The 22770-nt window shown below is 38.4% G+C and overlaps 1 protein-coding gene across 1 annotated transcript in view; it reads left to right on the top strand.

Annotated features, from left to right (window-relative positions):
* The first annotated feature begins 828 nt into the window (after nt 1–828).
* The window catches only part of pdzd4 (PDZ domain containing 4), a 43063-nt gene continuing 21121 nt past the window's right edge, over nt 829–22770 (top strand). Inside the window, exons 1-3 of the mRNA XM_062998935.1 lie at nt 829–888; nt 19520–19558; nt 20643–20932. Coding sequence (XP_062855005.1) covers nt 829–888; nt 19520–19558; nt 20643–20932 — 389 coding nt within the window. The remainder of the gene's footprint in view (nt 889–19519; nt 19559–20642; nt 20933–22770) is intronic.

Genomic DNA, 22770 nt, shown 5'->3' on the forward strand with positions numbered 1-22770 from the left:
ATTGTACAAAAACAAAACTAGAATGTAAGGCATACACTTGGCATCAACTGGTATTAAAATGTGCACTTATTTGACCAGAAATGCCTAAAAATACCCAGTATGTGGACTTGATTTGTCTAGAAGTAGCTGTAAAACTAACGAGCTCTGTTCAACAAGGAAATAACTATTCCACTGAACGTTAAGAGGTCAAACTGCACCATATAGTGACACCAAGCATGAAATTAGCATATGTACGCTGTAAAAATGTGAGAATATATGTTTTCTAAATAATGCACAATGAAACAATATTCCAGATATTTCATTAGGGAATAGTGACCTGGCTGGTAAACAGTATATATTACAGAATATATTGCAGACAGTCTCAGAGTCCCACTTTTAATTAAATAGTAAGATCATGAAGCTGCGTATGAAAGAAAATACACAAGAGGTCGTATGTGGATGCACTATAAGATACAGATTCATGATTTAATCTAAGCTGATAAGTAAATCTTTTCCATCTTCCTATCATCTCCATTACTATATGGACTGTGGGAAAATATGGTACATTATTAACAGCAGAAATGTAAATCATCTGCCAGTTTTGTCGCATATAAATCTCTGACTACCGGACATCTTTAAAACATTCTCCCTGCCTGGCAGTTTGGTATTCACATGGCACAGTGCTGACTGAAGAAGAGAAAAAAAGAGAAGAACTTCAAAGGCTGTACATGGAGAGCGGGGTTTTAATCTTTAATTGTGGAGAGGGATCTCCATAACTGAACTGCAGCCCTGTTGCTTTTGATATCCCAGGATCAGAGTGGAGAAGCCAACCCAAAACCCTGAGCCAAAATGGGCTGTAACATGTGTGTGGTGAACCGGCCTGAGGAGCAGTACCGGATCATGTTCCAGGTGAGAATCAAACCTTCTTCTCTTTACCCTGCGGTGCCTTCTGCAGTGAAATCCAGCCGACTGACTTTTTCAAGGGCAGTGTTGATAAGATGAAGCAGGCTGGTAAATTAATGATCTGTGATCTCCCAGAGAGAAATAAGCAACCCCATCAGACATAAATCCAAGAGGTTCACAAACTTGGTTTCATAGATGATCCACACCCCATAAATACTGCATTCTGTACAGGGTCCTCCTCCCAAAGTCTGTACACCATTCAGATCTGCTTCAGCACTGACGCATCAAACAGAAAACATTTAAGTTAGCAGTTCCTCGAAGGAATTGGGTTTATAAAGATTTCATGTCTGTTGACTTATCCAGTACCTCCACTCCTCCACATGGCTGTTGCATCAGTAACAATTGAGTTAACTCATTATTTTTCTTTGACCATGCCAACAGAACCTTTCTACTTTTTATTACCCCACCCCCCGGTAATAACATTGCCTCCTTTGGGAAGGCTTTCCCTAAAATCTTGAAATGTATCTGTGGGAATTTGTGGTCATCCATTCAAATGAGCATTTGTGAGGTCAGTCACTGATGTTGGATGAGAAAAATCAATGCTCCAATTTACTAAAAAGGTGTTCAGTGTGGTTGAGTTGTGGCTTCATACAGGCCACTTGAGCTATTTTACTGGACACAAGGACAGAAACCTAATCCATTGCAGAGCTGCTTGAATCTAGGAGAAGCCAGTTTAACTTCTGCAATATTGGGAGGTGGAAAAAAAACAGTGCAACCACTGAAAGAATAAACACAACTCACAGACAGTGAGAATAATACACAGGTTCTCAGGATCTTTGTTGCTGTGCCACACCTACACTAGCTGCTGTGCTACCATGCTGCTGGAGCCTATCCCAGCTTTTAAATGGGCACACAGTAACACCCTGGACGGGGCGCCAGTCCATTGCAGGGCAGACACACACACACACACACACACTATAGGGCAATTCAGTGTCTCCAATTAACCTGACTGCATGTTTTTGGACTGTGGGAGGAAACCGGAGCTCCCGGAGGAAACCCACACAGACACGGGGACAACATGCAAACTCCGCACAGAAAGGACCCGGACCACCTTGCCTGGGGATCGAACCCAGGACCTTCTTGATGTGAGGCGACAGTGCTACCCACTTAGCCACCGTGCTGCCCGCTGCCACTACAATAAATATTATTATGTATTAATTAAGTATTATGAATTAAAAAAAGATAAACATGATAGTGCTACGATAGTGCAACAACGTATGTCATAATAATTCAGTAATGCTAAAGCATCCCTGAGAAGATTATTAATCTAGTAATATTTAATACTAAATCATTTAATTGACCTGTTAATGTCTCCATGTCAGCACCTGTGAATATTTACCAGTATACCCTATAGAAATGGCCATATGCCCACCTGCCATGCCATGTTGGGAGGCTAAACTGTTATTTGTATTATTTGTATTATCACATTTCAATTAATTTGACATAAGTGCTTAAAACCACCAGTTTTGGTGTGTCTAAGTGTATTCAGCTGTATGTATAAGTATACTACCAGCTGTATTGTTAGAACTATGTGAGATGATATTTTGATACGTTTTTAATGATTAGCTAATCACCTGTTAGCTGATAACAGCTAGCTTACAACTGTGCTTAGCTTATTGTTTAGCTAGTGTGCTAGATAAATGCTTGTGTAGCTTACTACCATCACGAGAAGAAAGTAGTAAGTTCTCAGATAGTCATTTTAAACAGGAAAATATCACAATGACACAGTACCAACTGTGTTATCAGAATGAAATGTTAGAAGGAGTTAACCATTTAAAATGTGTTAGTAAGTTTAGTGATACGCTGAATTAAACACAGTGCCCTTAGAATCTATTTAGTTAAATATGTGCCTGTCAAAACATATGCCCAAACACAGGTCAGGACTGGCTTATTTACACGGTAGCCTCCTTGCAGTCATGTTACAGACATTTTCCCAGGGCTCCAGTCTCAAAGACGCAAACATGAGCCATGTGCTAAAATGTTAGCTTGTGCACATTCTATTGCATGGAAATGCATTTATAGAGTAACTGCAAAAATACTCAACCAGTGACATTCCTGGTTCTGTATTATGCTGGTGAAGAATTAAACTGCCAGTAATAAAAGTGGAAGCACAAATTAGGAGGTCTTTCTACCTCCTAGTAAAGTCAAATTGTGAAATATAATAGATTCAACTTCTTAATACAGACACAATCAAATAGTCACTGTATTTGTCTACATACTTTTTTAGCCTGCCTTTCACCCTATTCTTCAATGGTCAGGACCCACACAGGACCATCACAGAGCAGGTATTATTTGGGTGGTGGATCATTCTCAGCACTGCAGTGACAATGACATGGTGGTGGTGTGTTAGTGTGTAGTGTGCTGGTATGAGTGGATCAGACACAGCAGTGCTGCTGGAGTTTTTAAATATCGTGTCCACTCACTGTCCACTCTATTAGACACTCCTACCTGGTTGGTCCACCTTGTAGATGTAAAGTCAGAGACGATCGCTTATCTATTGCTGTTGTTTGACCTGGTCATCTTCTAGACCTTCATCAGTGGTCACAGGACGCTGCCCACAGGGCGCTGTTGGCTGGATATTTTTGGTTGGTGGACTATTCTCAGTCCAGCAGAAACAGTGAGGTGTTTAAAAACATTCTGGAGGGGGCATGTGTCAGTCTCGCTCTCCTCAATCAGGAGTGGAGATCAGCATCAGTAGAGAGAAAGCGTAATGCAATCGGGTAATTGGATACGACTAGATTGGGAGGAAGTTTGGGAAAAACTCTAAAAAAGATTTTACCTACTGTGCCAACTTTTCTGGAACTGGGTTTGCAAATAGTATGTCAAATTAAACACTACTGTGGTTCATTAGTGTTCTAACTCATTGTGGAGTATTCAGTATGAATTGGGGTGCAGATTCTTTTTTCATCTCTAACAATTTTTAGCATTTTGTTTTAAACACCTGCTTTGAATATTAAAGGTCATTCTACGTAGTTGCATGTAAACCAACATTATAGCTGCTTTGTCTCCTAAAGTAGTCAGTAGTAAATCCTATGTAGGTTGTTATTTTTGGACAGCAGCAGTGTGTACACTCCTCACCCTGTTGTTATAGTGTGACTGTTGTGCTGGATGTAATTTGTCAGAGATCTGCTGCCTGATCCTGCGATTCTCAGAGCAATTTCAAGTGCTGCTCTCTTACTTCTTTCACTGCCGCAGGTACCTCAGATACGTTTGCACAATAACCAGTTTTTCACACTGAAACATGAAGCCCTGAGCACATAATCCCACTTAAAATGATGCTGGTTGATGAGAGAATGTGGTTGGAAAACCTCAAACATTACAATCACATAGAAAAAGTGCTTGAAGGGATTTTATATCATAACGATTGATGAAATGCTTCATGCAGATAATGTATGTGGGCTATGCTGTTCTAGGTGTGGTGGAGGGTGATAAATGATCTCTGTCTGAGGTGCCCCAGAGCCAAGGTGTCTTTATCATATGGATTTCTATCTTAGTGTTTTATTTTATGGGTTTCATCTGAATTTTCAGTTCTTTTAAAATAGTAAACATTGTGCTGATCATATTAAACAGTCACACTGATTGTTGATCAGTAGCAGAATAGGCTGTGTAGTCAATAAACTGTGTTCTACTTGCATAAATATAATAAAGTAAATAGTTATAGTAATTAGTTATATATTTATAGTAAATACTAGGGCTGGCACCGATCTGATACTTTGTATCGGTATTGGTCCGATATTGGCCCAAATCACTGGATCGGATATCAGAAGGAAAAAAACGTGTAATCCGATCCGATACTATTGCTTAATGTAAATAACACTTAATGTAAATAACACTTAATGTAAATAACACTTAATGTAAATAACACTTAATGCAAATACAACTTAATGTAAATAACACTTAATGTAAATAACACTTAATGTAAATAAGGCCATTGTTTGTGTGTAAAGCAAATAACACATGAAGATACATTCCAACAGAGTGCAGTTTATTGCCAGCTCACTCTGCAACTGCCGTAACAAGGTGCATCTTGATGACATCTTTAACATGTGCCACTGATCTACAACTCAGCCGCAACAGCCTTTCAGAAATTAAAACACACTGATCTACTTAAACTTTCAGCATTTAAAAAATCATCTACTACTGCCACATCTAAAAACACTGTTTAAACACAATAAAAATGATCTACTACTGCCACATCTAAAAACACTGTTTAAACACAGTAAAAATCATCTACTACTGCCACATCTAAAAACACAATTTAAACACAGTAAAGATCATCTACTGCTGCCACATCTAAAACACTGTTTAAACACAATAAAAATCATCTACTACTGCCACATCTAAAACACTGTTTAAACACAATAAAAATCATCTACTACTGCCCCATCTAAAAACACTGTTTAAACACAATAAAAATCATCTACTACTGCCACATCTAAAAACACTGTTTAAACACAATAAAAATCATCTACTACTGCCACATCTAAATCACTGTTTAAACACAGTAAAGATCATCTACTATTGCCACATCTAAATCACTGTTTAAACACAATAAAAATCATCTACTACTGCCACATCTAAAAACACTGTTTAAACACAATAAAAGTCATTTACTACTGCCACATCTAAATCACTGTTTAAACACAATAAAAATCACTTTATAAATGTTAAATCGCTCACCTGAGATAAAGAAAACCTATTTTGTCCTGGCTTGGAGATATCTCACATCCTCAGTGATTAATCCATTAGTGTTATGAAATAAAACATACTAAACTGTTTCCCGTTTAGACACAGAAGTCCTCTTCAAAATCCAGCAGGGTTTAATGATCTAAAAACGTGACAGAACTTTAATGGAAAATCTCAACTCTGCGTCAATTCTAATTGGTCCATCGCATTTGATTAACATCCACATCTTCCAATTGTAGAGACTTTGGACGACACGCCATAAAGCGAGATGTGTCACATATTTTAAATGTTTGTATGGTGCTGTTAAACAAGCCAAAAATGCTGCTAAATGTTCTGTGTGTAAAAGTTAAAATAAAAACAGCAGTTTTGCATAAGTGTGATTTTTGTAGGTTCTGTATTTATTCCTTTAGAATATTTGTTTCACAGTCTGAGCATTGTTATTTAGATAGCTAGTTTAACCATGGTGCATTGAGACATGTATTATTACTGCTTAGTTGTTTGAGAGGAGAAATGATGGTATTGGTATCGGTATCAGACATAAAAAAGTGGTATCGAACCAGCCCTAGTAAACACACTCACAATGATGTCATTGGTCTGATGTCTATGTTTTTTTCCTATATGTGATTTGAGTGATTTTCAAGTGTGACTATTCTTTAGTTAGCACACACCATGCCAATGACTTCAAGTATGAAATACAAAATACGGTGCCAAAACTGACAAACCAAACATTTTTCATGCACTAAATGCTTCAATAAATCAGTTTGATTGAATTCAGTGGTGACCAGTCACATTATTAATCATGTGGTTCCGTAGTTCTGTGGTTCCACTTTGAATGAAAGCGAGCACCATGACAGTCCTCAGTTATCCAGCAGACAGATGTGTCTGCTGTAGCTTTGCTACTTTTCATTTTCTTTACTTTTATCACTCAGTGCTCGTCATCCTGTCTGTTTTTTATGCTTTGTGAGTCTGTCAAAGTGTTGCTTTGTCTTCTCTCTAAACCAAGGTTTGGTTATAAAGAACTCCAGAAACAGACATGGTCCACTGGAGTAATCCTAATGTCACTGTCGAGAGCCTTTGTACTGTCATATTGAAGGTCAAAATGGGGGAGAAAAGTATTGTGAAATGCCGCCTGCATTTAAAGCATGAATAGTATTAATAACTTACCAAGCATAAATACAAACACACACTACATGGCTAAAAATGTGGGCACATGGAATTTTACTTTAGTGTTTTCATTTATGGGTTCCATCTCAATATTTTAGTTCCTTTAAAACACAATATGCTGATCATGTTAAACAGTCATGCTGATTGTTGATCAGTAGCAGAACAGGCTGTGCAGTGTCAAGAAATTACATTTGAAAAAAATAGGTAAATAGTAAACAGTAAATAAATTAGTTATAGTGGTTCTTTGTAACTCAACGTCCCCTAAACTCAAAATCTTCAAAACTCGTTTTTTTTTTTTAATGTATTTATTTAATTTCAAATTAACAATGAACAGCTGCTTTGTTTAGCGCTCGGCTTGAGCTGAGCTGAGCTGTGTGGTTACGTCATCAAAGTGTGCATATAACCGTCAAATCCAGTCTGAAAGCTCCACATGTATCTGTGTTCATCTGGATTTTCCGTACTGTTTAACTTTTAAACTTGTATTACAGCTCGGGGTTCTGAGAAATTGTAAGCATCAGCTTTTTATTTCAGTGTTTTATATTATATTTGTGTAATTTTCAGTGTAGAAGTGTCAAAAACAACCCCATTATTTTACATTAGCCTAAAATATATGCCACGGGATCATGGAACTCATTAACATGTTTCCCATACATTCTTATGGGAACAAATACCTTGAAACTTAATGTCTTTTAAACTTAACGCCACTCCCAGAACCAATTGACGTTGAGTTTCAAGGTACCACTGTATATGTTTATAGTAAATATAGCAAATCGCAAACAGACATGGTCCATTGGAGTAAGCGTAATGTCACAGTCAAGAGCCTTTGTACTGTCATATTGAAGGTCAAAGTGGGGGAGAACGAAAAGATTTCTGAAAAGTATTGTGAAATGTGGCCTGCATGAATAGTATTAATAACCTACCAAGCATAAATACAAACATACACTATATGGCTAAAAGAAAGTGGGCCATGAGCTTGCTGGACACCCAAAACCACATTTCAAACTGATTAAAATTTAACTCATATGTGTGTTATTGATGTGCAAATTAGTAATGAGGTAAAAAGTATGGAACAATACTATATTTGCTTCACTCTGATTATTCTACTGACTGTTTCTCAATCCAGTCTTTTAACTTTGACTTGGCTGCCTGGTATGCAAGCCATTACCAGTGCTGATGTTAATGTTATTCTCCTTAGTGAATCTCAACTATGGAAGAGTAGATGATTGACATAATAGAATATAAATGGTTTTACAATGATTAGAACACTTGACTTTTGGAGAAATCATTTACCCTGTTAATAGTCCATTAATAATAGTCCAGGGCAGTTGTAGCCTAGCGGTTAAGGTACTGGACTAGTAATCAAAAGGTTGCTGGTTCAAGCCCCACCACTGCCAGGTTGCCACTGTTGGGCCCAAACATAATTCCTGAGTTACTACATCACAGTCTGTTATACAGTAACTCTATGGTGAAAAGGCTATGCTAAGTTAAAGCATTATATTCAGTGAAACTATTGGAACCTGGTGAAGAGCCTAAGCTCTGATGGCAACTTAGATGGGAGGTTATGTCAGACAATCTCACTTTTGGCAAAAAAAAGTTTAGGTAAACATGAATCCTCACCCTGATTAAATTATATCAACAGCTGTCTTCCTACAAGTTTAAACAACTGTAACATTAAACACTGACATTAATGTCACAATAAACTTTAAAAATTATACAAGTAATGTAATATAAGCTCACTCACTATATTTCATGTTATATGCAGTTGCTTTTGTATTTGAGTTTTACATGACAGTGACTGAGACTGTGGCTCCACTTTTTATTAAAGAGAATTAAACACAGTTGCAGTAGTATTTATTATTGTTGATGCTATTTATTTGTTGTTGTTTTTAAACTAAATTACTACAAAACATGACTATAAACTGTTGGGAACTTGGTATCTAGAACATAATGATCGTGCGTTTTTTTTAACCTAAGGACAGACGCATAAAACAAGAAATATATTTGGTATCACTAAACAAGCTAAAGCAATTTGCTAGATAGCTAATGTAGCATGTTATAGCAACCGTACCAAATATTTTAAGATGGTTCTAATCATAATTTTCAACCATAACTTTGGTTTAATAAAAAAAGGATCATCCGTTCTAGGTTACATTAGCCAGCAATGCCACCAATGTAATTCATTTAGGTGTTCGTTATGTGGTAAGCTAATTATAAGCTAATTACCTGGCTTCAGGCTTGGATTTAGATACGATGCACCTGCTGCTATGCACCAGGCACCTGGCAGCATTCAAAATCACTGAACTCTGAATATGCTGGTGCTTTATAATAAGCTGAACCAAACTGCATCTGTAAACATGTGAGTACTTTTATAATCCTTTATACAGCTTCCCTCGCATGTCTGGTAGGGTTTCCTTTTTACCCCGTCTCATCCCCTCCCCAACAACAAAGTCTGTCAAATGCATCTCTGTGGAATGTGGTTGCCATGGCAACTGTGGTAATTAAAGACTTATATGCTTTCTAGCCATAATGCTCAGACAGAGGCACGACGGTGAACATCTACGTCCGTTACACACACGCTCGTGCACAGAAACATTTACTTTTGACACTGCAGGAGGATTACTCAGATATTTCTCTCTCTCTTTTTAATGAGCTTGGTTACTACATTGATACTGAAAATAATAATAGTATTTGGACATCACTAATCTTTTGTTTTGTGTTTTCTTAAACTGAACTTGATCTTATACATCAAAACAATACCACAGAAGAACCGCACTATTAGTATCGGTTAACTTTCAATCCAGGCTAGACATAGTGATGGAGAGAGCTAGATAGAGAGGTAGATAGAGTGAGAGAAAAACCCTGAGCCACTATAAAATTGGATTTCTGTCTTTTCAACCCTACTAAGATGAAGAAAAAAAGCAGAAAATAGGGGGTTGAAAGGATGAACAATCAGAGGGAATGACCTATTTCACTAAATGTGAGTGCAACCTTTTTAAAAAAGACACGCTTGACATTTAATTGGGTCAAGATCACAGAGAGCAGAGTGAACAGAATTACAAAAATGGAGCATTATCCATTTTAGCCACAATAAAACTCATGTAAAATTCAACAGAACATTTTTCCTTTAGGGTGGCACATACAGTTGTTAGTGTGTGGGTGTTGCACTTGGGACCTACAAATCTTGCTTATGGTTGCTCTTTGTAATAGCATTTGTATATAGCGTATTTGAATTGGCTGCTGTGCGGCATGGTGGCTCGGTGGGCAGCACTGTCGCCTCACAGCAAGAAGGTCCTGGGTTCTTTCTGTGTGGAGTTTGCTTGTTCTTCCCATGTCTGCATGGGTTTCCTCTAGGAGCTCCGGTTTCCCCCCACAGTCCAAAAACATGCAGTCAGGTTAATTGGAGACACTGAATTGCCCTATAAGTGAATGTGTGTGTATGTGTGTATGTGTGTAGCCACTAGGGCAAGCTGTAGCCTAGTGGTTAAGGCACTGGACTAGTAATCAGAAGGTCGCTGGTTCAAGCCTCACAACTGCCAGGTTGCTGCTGTTGGGCCCTTGAGCAAGGCCCTTAACCCTCAATTGCTCAGACTGTATACTGTAACTGTAATGTAAGTCGCTTTGGATAAAAGCGTCTGCTAAATGCCTAAAATGTAAACGTAAATGTGTGTGTATGTGTGTCTGCCCTGCGATGGACTGGTGCCCTGTCCAGGGTGTTACTGTGTGCCTTGCACCCATTAAAAAGCTGGGATAGGCTCCAGCACCCCCTGCGACCCTGATTGGATAAGCAGTTAAGAAAGTGACTGAATTGGCTGCTTTAAATTGCTTGTGTGATGTGTGATTCTGGTTCTGTTTTTCAACAATTAAATTCTATTATTGTTATATATTTAATTAAAAAATTATTTAATTAATAGAGAAGACAAAACAGCTTGTGAACACAAATGGCTTGTGTCATCTGTAAAACTCACAACCTCCGAAAAAAGAGGGTATCATTTTTTCTGGTGAGCTAAAACTGGCTAAACTTTATACCACTGAGCCAAAGTAATTAATTTAAAATAACATTTTTCTTTATTATTGTTTTAAAAAGTAATATCTCAAATCAATGTGCAACCGGATCCAATTGTGCATTTAGTGATAATAAAAAATGCAGCACTGTGCAGTTAATAAAATATCCAGTCTTACTCTTAATACAAAGTAATGTAGTGAAAGATCAGCAAATCTGCAAAGCACTTAGAAACAGCACTACCATTCTTATGAAATGTTTTACTTTAAAAAGTACATACAGCACAGCCGGATTAAGATCATTAGGATTGTCTTTAAATAAAAAATAAACATTTTTTGTGCACATCCAAGTTCACTGTAAAAGTGGAAAAAAAATTGCCATCTAGCAATACCTCCTAGTAAAAGTGACATGTACTGTACTATATGTGGTGTATTGGGCAATATTGATATCATAGCAACCCATAGGTGTAGTTTTGCAATGAAATTGCATTATTGGTAATGAGTAGGGATGTAACGATACACTCTACCCACGATGCAATGTGATTCACGATACTGGGTTCACGATATGATTTTTTCCAGATTTTTAAACAAAATTAAATTAAAGACAAATTATGACAAAGTTTCCTTTTATTATTTCTCTTTAATAAATTAAAATACTGTATTTGTGCTTATCTTTTATTTATCTAAATAATGAATGTCCTTGTATTTCTGAGGTAGGTACAAACTATGCAAAACAATGCTGCACATTTCCCTTTTTGTGTAAAAAAAACCCTAAAATGAATTTTTTACACACATTAAATAAATAAATGAATAATACAAATAAAGAAAGTATCCTCACATAAATAAATTTGGCTGAAAAATTCCGAACCTGGCAACCCTGTAGTGACGTCAACCAGGCGAGCTGAATAGCGCCAGTGCCCTCTGCTGTTTAAAGTGAATATCAATTCATTATACATGTAAACCGATTTGAATCTGTCATGAGTTGGGGTTTTGTGGAGACCTCTAGAGGCCACTAGGAACACTTTTTGGACTCTTTGTTTACTTGGCCATGTGTGTTTGTCTTGGCCCCGCCTGCCATTGTTCCAGTTTCCCCGCCAGTTTGCTCCTTGTGTCACCTGTGTCTCATTACTTGCCTGTCATCTGACTAATTAACCTGTGTATTTAAACCTGTGTTTCCTGTTAGTTCTTGCTGAATCTTAGATGTTCGTTGGTGAGTTTTCCTGATATTTTCTGAGCTTTCGTCCTTATTTGTTCTTTGATAATGAACCTTAAGTTTGTTGACATCTTCTGAGCTTTTGCCCCTGTTTGTTTTTGATAATAAAACGTTTACTAAAAAGGTTAAAACATCATTATAAAACGGATAGTTCCGGTCCTAAAATCTGATTGGCTGAGCCGCGTTCGAAGCCGTTGTAAAATCCCCGATAAACGCACACCTATGACCACCTCACATCATTCCAAATTAATACGCCACTGAAAAGAAAAAGTTAATGTTATTTTCACCCTCATGTTGCCTAGCAACACTGTTAATCGAACTACCTGGCGTCGCGGAAGAATGCTTTATTGTAAGTTTATACACAATAAATACATTTATGAATTAAACATTGTTGTATTTATTGTATTTTATGTTGACCGCCGTTTTATAAAAGCAATAAGCCACTCGAGGCCATGCGTTACTGCTATGATTTTAGCACGGGGAAAGAAGTTTTAGGCACTCCGCTTCGCGTCGTGCCAAAAACGTCATCCCCGTGCTACAATCACAGTAACGCACGGCCTCTCGTGGCTTATTGCTTTAATAAAAGGTATTCTTTTCAACTGAGTCTCTGCACTTGGGTCTGTTACTAGTGTAGAGGTTCCAACTTGGGGTTACCACTCAGGGGGCCTGGGTTCAATTGCACTCTTGGCCGTGACAGAATCGTTACACATGTAAATCGATTTTTAACTTCTTTTAACTTCTTTAAAGTCTTGTGGTGCATCATTACATCCCTAGTAATGAGTGCTTTTTTTTTACCTGGGTTAGTCTGGATCTGCACACAGTTCTGTATGTTTCTTTACTTTTCAAAACTTTATTATACCAAAATAATAGTACTCTGTTTCTTAGATTGAATTATTATTATGTGTTAAGGACATAACACTATAGGAAATGTGGGGGATATGTTGGATGCTTTAGTTAGTTCAGTTATCTCTAGCCTTGCCAGAATATAACATGAACATTAGACCTTGACCTGTCGACCGTACCCCAACATGAAACTGTGAATGATGTATTCATTTTAAACCTGACTGGAGTATTTCAGTGGGGTGAACACATGAAGCCAACTTCGATCAGGATGAATTGGCTGATAAAGATAAATAAATTAATGTATTTTTTAAGTTTGCATTATATAATGCCTGCTACAAGGATTGGGTGTCACACAACAACTTGATTCCTAGGAACTTGGGTTTGATGCAGTTTGGCATGTTTACCTGCATCTGCGTAGGTTTCCTTTGGATACTCTTAGCTTAAAATTTTTTTCACTGCATTTAGCAGACACATTTTTTATCAAGAAGACACACAAGTGTTGGCAGTTAAGAGCCTTCCTCAGGGGCTCAACAGTAGCAACCTTCCAATTACTAGTCCAGCACCTTAACCTTGGCTACAGCTGCTTCTAAACCCTAGCAGAAGTTGAATTAGCTACTCTAAATTCTCCCTTGGTGTGACTGAATAAATGGCTGATTGCATGATGCCCTGTAATGGATTGGCACCCTGTTCGGTGTTTATTCCCACTTTGCAGACAGTCTTTTCTGGTGGGCTCTAAACCAACTGCAACCCTGATTTAGATGAATTGGTAAACAAAAATGAATTACTGGGTACGAAGGTTTATTATCATACAAAATCTACTAGTAAATGTCATATAAATAAACATACCATTACAATGACCCTGATAACCAACTGTTAACAGGATGTCATAATAACATCACATAAAAGGCATTGGAAAAAAAATCATCCATCATGCAACCATCGTATGATGACAGAAAACATCGTCCCAATGGTTTTACATGTCTATAATGATCAAGACAAAATAGCACAGGGATTACTGTCACACTACAGCCACATGTCAGACTCTCTTGAGACTAGGGAACTTAAGAGAGTCAGTCTGAGCACCACTGCTGGCTGTTGACACAAGCTGCTTCATTAGAAATGCAATTATTCCATGTGGATAAACATAGAGGTGAAGGTCAATAAAACTGCATTAGCAAATGTAATAGCTGTCTTCTGGCTTTATGTTGATGAGCACCTTTGCCCTAGAAAACACAGCGGCTAATATACTAATTGTTCACAATACATTGATCAGAGCAAAAGCTTTTGGTAATACTATACACTATATGGCCAATATTGGGACACCCTCTTAAGTGTGTCAGCCACATATATGGCTGACAGGTGTATAAAATCAAGAGAGAGTCAAGAGAGGCTTTATGGTCATTTCAGCTGTAAACAAGTACAGTGGGGCCAAAAAGTAATTAGTCAGCCACTGATTGTGCAAGTTCTCCTACTTAGAAAGATAAGAGAGGTCTGTAATTTTCATCATAGGTACACTTCAACTATGAGAGACAAAATGAGAAAAAAAAAATCCAGGAAATCACATTGTAGGATTTTTAAAGAATTTATTTGTAAATTATGGTGGAAAATAAGTATTTGGTCAATAACAAAAGTTCAACTCAATACTTTGTAACATAACCTTTGTTGGCAATGACAGAGGTCAAACGTTTCCTGTAAGTCTTCACCAGGTTTGCACACACTGTAGCTGGTATTTTGGCCCATTCCTCCATGCAGATCTCCTCTAGAGCAGTGATGTTTTGGGGCTGTCGCTGGGCAACACAGACTTTCAACTCCCTCCACAAATTTTCTATGGGGTTGAGGTCTGGAGACTGGCTAGGCCACTCCAGGACCTTGAAATGCTTTTTACGGAGCCACTCCTTCGTTGCCCGAGCGGTGTGTTTGGGATCATTGTCATGCTGGAAGACCCAGCCACGTTCCATCTTCACGTTCCATCTTCAAGTTCCATCTTCAAAGGAGGTTTTGGCTTAAAATCTCATGATACATGGCCCCGTTCATTCTTCCCTTAACACGGATCAGTCGTCCTGTCCCCTTTGCAGAAAAACAGCCCCAAAGCATGATGTTTCCACCCCCATGCTTCACAGTAGGTATGGTGTTCTTGGGATGCAACTCAGCATTCTTCTTCCTCCAAACACGACGAGCTGAGTTTTTACCAAAAAGTTCCATTTTGGTTTCATCTGACCACATGATATTCTCCCAATCCTCTTCTGGATCATCCATATGCTCTCTGGCAAACTTCAGACGGGCCTGGACATGTACTGGCTTAAGCAGGGGGACACGCCTGGCACTGCAGGATTTGAGTCCCTCTCGGCGTAGTGTGTTACTGATGGTAGCCTTTGTTACTTTGGTCCCAGCTCTCTGCAGGTCATTCATCAGGTCCCTCCGTGTAGTTCTGGGATTTTTGCTCACCGTTCTCATGATCATTTTAACCCCACGGGATCGAGGGAGATTATCAATGGTCTTGTATGTCTTCCATTTTCTTACAATTGCTCCCACAGTTGATTTATTCACACCAACCTGCTTGCCTATTGTAGATTCACTCTTCCCAGCCTGGTGCAGGTCTACAATTTTCTTCCTGGTGTCCTTCGACAGCTCTTTGGTCTTGGCCATGGTTGAGTTTGGAGTCTGACTGTTTGAGGCTGTGGACAGGTGTCTTTTATACAGATAACGAGGTCAAACAGGTGCCATTAATACAGGTAACGAGTGGAGGACAGAAGAGCTTCTTAAAGAAGAAGTTACAGGTCTGTGAGAGCCAGAAATCTTGCTTGTTTGTGGGTGACCAAATACTTATTTTCCACCATAATTTACAAATAAATTCTTTAAAAATCCTACAATGTGATTTCCTGGATTTTTTTTCTCATTTTGTCTCTCATAGTTGAAGTGTACCTATGATGAAAATTACAGACCTCTCTCATCTTTCTAAGTAGGAGAACTTGCACAATCAGTGGCTGACTAAATACTTTTTGGCCCCACTGTACATATTGAAACGAAACAACGTTCCTCCAGGACCAGGGTGCAACATAGAACACAAGTGCAAAACAAAACAATGACCACAGTTCAGATAAAACACAGTACAATAAGTACAAGATACATTTCTAATCTAAAAGTCATTAAGGAGGACGGGACCAGACAAGTGTAGTGTTGGCCAGTACATGATACAGAGTACATGATTTGTGTTTATTTTATTAGGATTTTAACATCATGTTTTACACACTATTGGTTACATTTATGACAGGACAGGTAGTTACTTATTACAAGATTCATCAGTTCAAGTTTTCAATGTTAAACACAGTCATGGACAATTTTGTATCTTCAATTTATCTCACTTGCATGTATTTGGACTGTGGGAGGAAACTGGCGCAGCAGTAAAAACACATGCTGGTACACCAAAGCTGGGATCTCGAATACATTGTATCGAATCTCAGCTCTGCCTGCCGGCTGGGCTGAGCAACCACATGAGCAACGATTGGCCGAATAGGGACTCTCTCATAACTAATGCAATTACGACCTCTGCTGGCTGATTGATGGTGCCTGCACAGAGACGGGAAAAGAGTGCTGTCAGGGTGTGTCTCTCCATACACAGTGCTGATCCGCATTGCACTCGTCAAAGTGTAGGTGACAAAATGCATATGGCTGCTGCCTACTTGGGAATCGAACCCAGGACCAATTTAGCTGTATCCAGTTACCCAGATTATTTCTTGAGCCACTGCTGTAGACTCCTATCCTGGCTAAGAAGGGCTGTACCTAGCACATGTCCTCTCTGACATGCGAGTAGTGCCAGCCGCTTCTTTTTACCTGCCCGAAGCAGTTTTACACAGGGATCAGTATCGTGCATGGAGAGTCACGCACCAATCCCTATTATCCTCCGCCATCGACCAGCCAGCAGAGGCCGCAATTGCAGCGGCAATGAGGCCCTCATGTCGGCCTCCTCATTCTGTTCAGGATTAAGGTGGATACAATACCACCAGAAAACAGCAGTCACAAGGACGAAATACACCTGGAAAGAACATGTCTATTGCAGGGCATTACACAGTCACAAATTTATTACATTTTATAACATTCTGCAGGTTTTTAGGAGACATTGGATCCAATTTCTTGAATAAATACTCACAATAAAACAAGAAAACCAAACTCCCTACAGGCAGGATTTTTACTATGAAAAGACTACAGATCAATCAAATGCTTATAGAAGAGGAGAGTTAAATGATCTTGTCACATGTAGGCATCAAGACAGCAAACTGGGAAAATATACCTCGTCCATCAACATAGCACTTGCACTTCATCACACTGTGCTGCTACCACTGTGTGCAAACCATATTTTTTTAAAAATCAAACCCAGCAGTATGATCAATAATCCTACAGACGCATGGAACCGAAACGGATTACTCTCTCTCGCTTGAGCAGTGAAAGGCAGTAAGGCAAATACCATAAGGGATAAAGATGAGCTCAGGTCTCCGGGGATCAGTTAGGTCAAGAATGAGCAGACCCGGAGCAACGAGACAGAGGTCATGGCTAGTGTCAGCTTGATTAAGCTCTTACTGATTAAAGACTGGATTCCTGCAGTATATGCAATAAAAACCTGTACATGCGAGCTAGCTTCATCAGTGCTCCCTGTGCTGGAGAGTGAGTGGGCGTGAGTGTCATAATCACTGAATGAGTTAATGCATATTTTATTTGGTTTCTCTGCAAAAATCTAATAACATGACAAAAATTCAATGTAGCAGAAAATTAAAGAAGAAATTATGAGAGAAGAAAGTGACAGTGCTGATAAAATTGCTGAAGACGCACTTTGGCTGGGTGAGGTGGCAGAATTATTAGTGTCTTTACTTTCATTTAAAATAATGACTTGCTTTATAGCAATCCAGGTTATTTATATAGTGATTAACATTTTTAATGTACATATTGTAAGTATTTTACAGTGTAAAGCATGTATAGTACTTAAAACATGATCATTTAACTCTACCCCTCTCTAACGTCTCATCCCAGAGCTTATTAAAGGCCTGCAAAAGGGATTAATTAAATAACCATCTGGATACATGTGCCCTTTTATTATGAGGCATTATACAAGCTTTGATTGAGTTGTGTGCTTGGGATCATTGTCCTGCAATTCCAATTAAATTATCACCAAGCTTCAGTTTCACCACAGAAAGTCCTTGATTGTTAAATGATCTTCTTGTGGTTTGCCCCAGCCTTCATCTGGTCATCCTGTAAGTCTTTTACAGTAACATGGGTTTTTTCTTGGTAGTTCAGATGACATGATTAAGGTACAGGCAGGTTTGCTGTTGCACCATAGTTTTGGAATTTCCAGACAATAATCCCAACAGTGTCTCTACGAATGCTCAAGGTCTTGCAAATATTCAATATACTCATTGCTATTTTGGCGCAATAAAATATTCTCCTCTCAGCTTTTGTGATAGCTCATTAGTATTCACCACGGTTACAACACACCTTAATCACTTGAATCTCTGGGTGGTGTTTATATAACACATCACAGCTAAAGCAAATTAAGGATGCTTATTGGTTTCCAATGGTTTAATCATGTTGCAACTAGACTTTAGGTCATACAGACTAGCAGTAGGTTTTAAAATCAATATTATTATGAAGGGGCTGAATAGTTTTGACATAGCAGTACTAACAAAATATCCTGCTACTCTAAAATACACAGATCAACCTTAACATTAAAACCACCTCCTTGTTTCTACACTCACTGTCCATTTTATCAGCTCCACTTACCATATAGAAGCACTTTGTAGTTCTACAATTACTGACTGTAGTCCATCAGTTTCTCTGCATGCTTTGTTAGCCCCCTTTCATGCTGTTCCTCAATGGTCAGGACTCTCCCAGGACCACCACATCCTTTGACCTCTGATGAAGGTCTAGAAAATTACCAACTCAAACAGCAGCAATAGATGAGCGATCGTCTCTGAGTTTACATCTACATCTACTACAAGGTGGACCAACTAGGTAGGAGTGTCTTATAGAGTGGACAGTGAGTGGACACGGTATTTAAAAACTCCAGCAGCGCTGCTGTGTCTGATCCACTTATACCAGCACAACACACACTAACACACCACCACCATGTCACTGCAGTGCTGAGAATGATCTACCGTCTAAATAATACCTGCTCTGTGGTGGTCGTGACCATTGAAGAACAGGGTGAAAGCAGGCCAAGTGCTTCTATATGGTAAGTGGAGCTGATAAAATGGACAGTGAGTGTAGAAACAAGGAGGTGGTTTTAATGTTATGGCTGATCAGTGTACACTAAATCTTTATACTATTTATGTTATTCAATTAATAACATGGATTAATAAGAATAAATTCAAATGCATGCAGTAAATGACACGTATCAGTGTTAAAAGTTAAACTTACAATTATGTTCTGTTAAAGAAGACATCTGGTAATCCAAAGCATTAAAGCAACAGATGTTCCCTACTTGTCATAATAAAGTTTGCAAGAGCACTGATTCACTATTTAACACTGTTTTATATTACAGTTTATATGTTAGGATTTTAGTATAATGATATGTATTATAAAATTGCTATTATTTTATTTTCAGAGAAAAAGTTTTTGTAGTTTTTATTTGTGTTAACTTACTGTAGAAAAACATTAACACTGATTTTTTTGGTCTTTTCCCAGAAGGGCAACTTGATGCGTCCTATTGATGCTGAAATAAAGGTTTAAGTATAATGCCTATATTAGTAATACACCATCTATAAACTGAAATGCACTTTGGAATACAATCATTTATAACACAATTATATTAATAGTTCAGATTTGTATATTTCTTACATTTGAACACAATTTAAATGTATTATTTTAAATAATACTGTAATTTTACCACAAAGTTATCAGTTATGTAATATTTTTACAGTATTGTTTAAAATAACAGATTTAAATTGTGTTCAAATGTATGGAATATAATGGGCGGAACGGTTGCTCGGTGGGTAGCACTGTCGCCTCACAGCAAGAAGGTCCTGGGTTCGATCCCTAGGCGGGGCAGTTTGGGTCCTTTCTGTGCGGAGTTTGCATGTTCTCCCCGTGTCTGCGTGGGTTTCCTCCCACAGTCCAAAAACATGCAGTCAGGTTAATTGGAGACACTAAATTGCCCTATAGGTGAATGGGTGTGAATGTGTCCAGGGTGTTACTGTGTGCCTTGTGCCCATTGAAAATCTGGAATAGGCTCCACTATCCCAGCTTTACTAACCAAAAAACCCCCCCCCCAAAAAAAAAGAAACTATAAAGAACTGAAATCTGAAACCCTGAACAAACCTGTTGCTGCAAGACGCTAAAACAGCTCTATTATATTGAGTATTAAGTTTAACATTTACGCAATACTTTTTAAATCCTCTGTCTGGCTTTTTACAGACAAACATCACAGCCTACTCACAATCTTTATATGAAAGAATGATGCAAACTAGTAGCTTAACCAAACAAAGAGAGATTTACATGTGGTGTAAATTGGGCATTACACTTTAACAAACATCAAATAAAGTTCTAGCTATCAATTTTATAAGCAATTAATTTTAAATAAAACAGTCTGAAATAAATTATAATTTCAAAATGTGCTGCAAACATTTAGTCGGTAAAGCCTCAGTCCTAAAGAGTTAAATCAGACATAAATATTTATAAAGTCTCACATAGACCCTTATCTTCTGTTTAAATCAATCAAATCATGCACTTAATCTGTCTGTCTTCTTTAAATAAGTCATCATACTCATTTATTTCTCTTTATTCTTTTTTTACTGATTTGCTTCTGCAGCTCAAAGGAAGAAGAACATCTCATTTGTCACAAGATAAGGATGGGCATCCCCACAACCCTTTGCTGCTGCAGGTGGTACGCAAGGGGCACAGAAGAAGAGCTGGCACTGCTACAGGCACAGCCAGGCTCATGGCCATTACAGACTGCGTGGACAGCTCTACACAGACTGACATCAGCTTTCAGAACTTTCTAGGTGTGGGCAGAGAAAATCATGCTGGTTGTGGTTCTTCAAAGCCCCCTCCATCTCCACCACTGCCACCTATGGTGGACTCATACCTGCTGAATGAACTGTGAGTGCCCTACATTAACATTGCTATAGGGTTTTTCATTTCATTCTTTCATTTTAGGACAAGAACTATATGTACTAGTAATAAACAAGACTGAAGGATATACAGTATATGGCCAAAAGTATTTGGACACCTGACCATGAGCTTGTTGGACATCCCATTTCAAAAACAAATGGTATTAAAATAAGGTGACTGCTATGTAATCTCTTAGCTATAACAACAGCCACTCTTCTAAGAAGGCTTAAAGTATGTATTCAGTCAAAAGAGCATTTGTATGTCTGAGCACTGATGTTAGTCAAGGAAGCCTCAACTGATGTTCCAGTTTATTCCAAATATGTTCATTGGGGCTGAGGTCTTCAGGTGGGCGTGTTTCTATATAGGGCGTGTTTCTTTGTAGTTCTACAATTACTGACTGTAGTCATTCTGTTTCTCTACATGTCTGTTTAACCTGCTTTCACTCTGTTCTTCAATGGTCAGGACCCCCACAGGACCACCACAGAGCAGGTATTATTTAGGTGGTGGATCATTCTCAGCGCTGCAGTGACACTGACATGGTGGTGGTGTGTTAGTGTGTGTTGTGCTGGTATGAGTGGATCAGACACAGCAGTGCCGCTGGAGTTTTTAAATACCATGTCCACTCACTGTCCACTCTATAAGACACTCCTACCTAGTTGGTCCACCTTGTAGATGTAAAGTCAGAGACGATTGCTCATCTATTGCTGCTGTTTGAGTTGGTCATCTTCTAGACCTTCATCAGTGGTCACAGGAAGATGCCCATGAAGTGATGTTGGCTGAATGTTTTTGGTTGGTGGACTATTCTCAGTCCAGCAGTGACAGTGAGGTGTTTAAAAACTCCAGCAGCACTGCTGTGTCTGATCCACTCATACCAGCACAACACACACTAACACACCACTGCCATGTCAGTGTCACTGCAGTGCTAAGAATTATCCACCACCCAAATAATACCTTCTCTGTGGTGGTCCTGTGGGGGTCCTGACCTTTGAAGAACAGGGTGAAAGCAGGCTAAAAAACATGTAGAGAAACAGATGGACTACAGTCAGTAATTTTAGAACTACAAAGTGCTTCTATATGGTAAGTGGAGCTGATAAAATGGACAGTGAGTGTAGAAACAAGGAAGTGGTCATGATGTTATGCCTGATCAGTGTATATTACTATTCGCTCAGCATCATTTCATGCCACTTTTAGCCACATATGCAAAAGCGGGGTATTTATTCATGTAGATCATGTAAAAGCAGGTGATTCACAAATGTGTTACACAGGTGCTGACTATTAACAAAATAAATGAATTGCCAAGGTAATGTGCTTGAATAATTAAAACTAGTTTTTAATTGCAAGGATTATAAATAGCATTAAAAAAATCTCATTCTTTTCTTTTGATTTTACAGACTGCAATTTAACAGTTGTTTATAGGTTAACTGGGAACAAATCATTATGTTTGAAATCTTTAATTTCAGTCCATGTAAAATAAAAATAGTTTATGGACTAAACCTGTTGTTTAAAGCACTCTACTGTATTGTGTTTTAGGTGTTTCTTTTTTTAGTATCCACAGTTTCACAGAAACCTACCTGGCTGGATATCAGCATGTTTGATTTGAATTCATTGTGGTTTAATTTTTATCTCACTGGGTGTCTTGATGCAGATTTGTATCTGTCTGTCTCAGCCTCTCACAGTCATGGCTCCTGCTGTTCTCTGTAGTCACAGGAGAATGACCCATTAAATCACTTGACTTAGTAGCTCATTTTCTTTTCCTCGCTCACATTGTCAGCCTACAAAAAGCAATCTGCATTTTTTTTTCTTTTGGATGCTTTTGTATTTATAGG

The sequence above is a fragment of the Trichomycterus rosablanca genome, chromosome 7 (genome assembly GCF_030014385.1).
Source record: "Trichomycterus rosablanca isolate fTriRos1 chromosome 7, fTriRos1.hap1, whole genome shotgun sequence".
In the NCBI taxonomy this organism is placed as follows: Eukaryota; Metazoa; Chordata; class Actinopteri; order Siluriformes; family Trichomycteridae; genus Trichomycterus; species Trichomycterus rosablanca.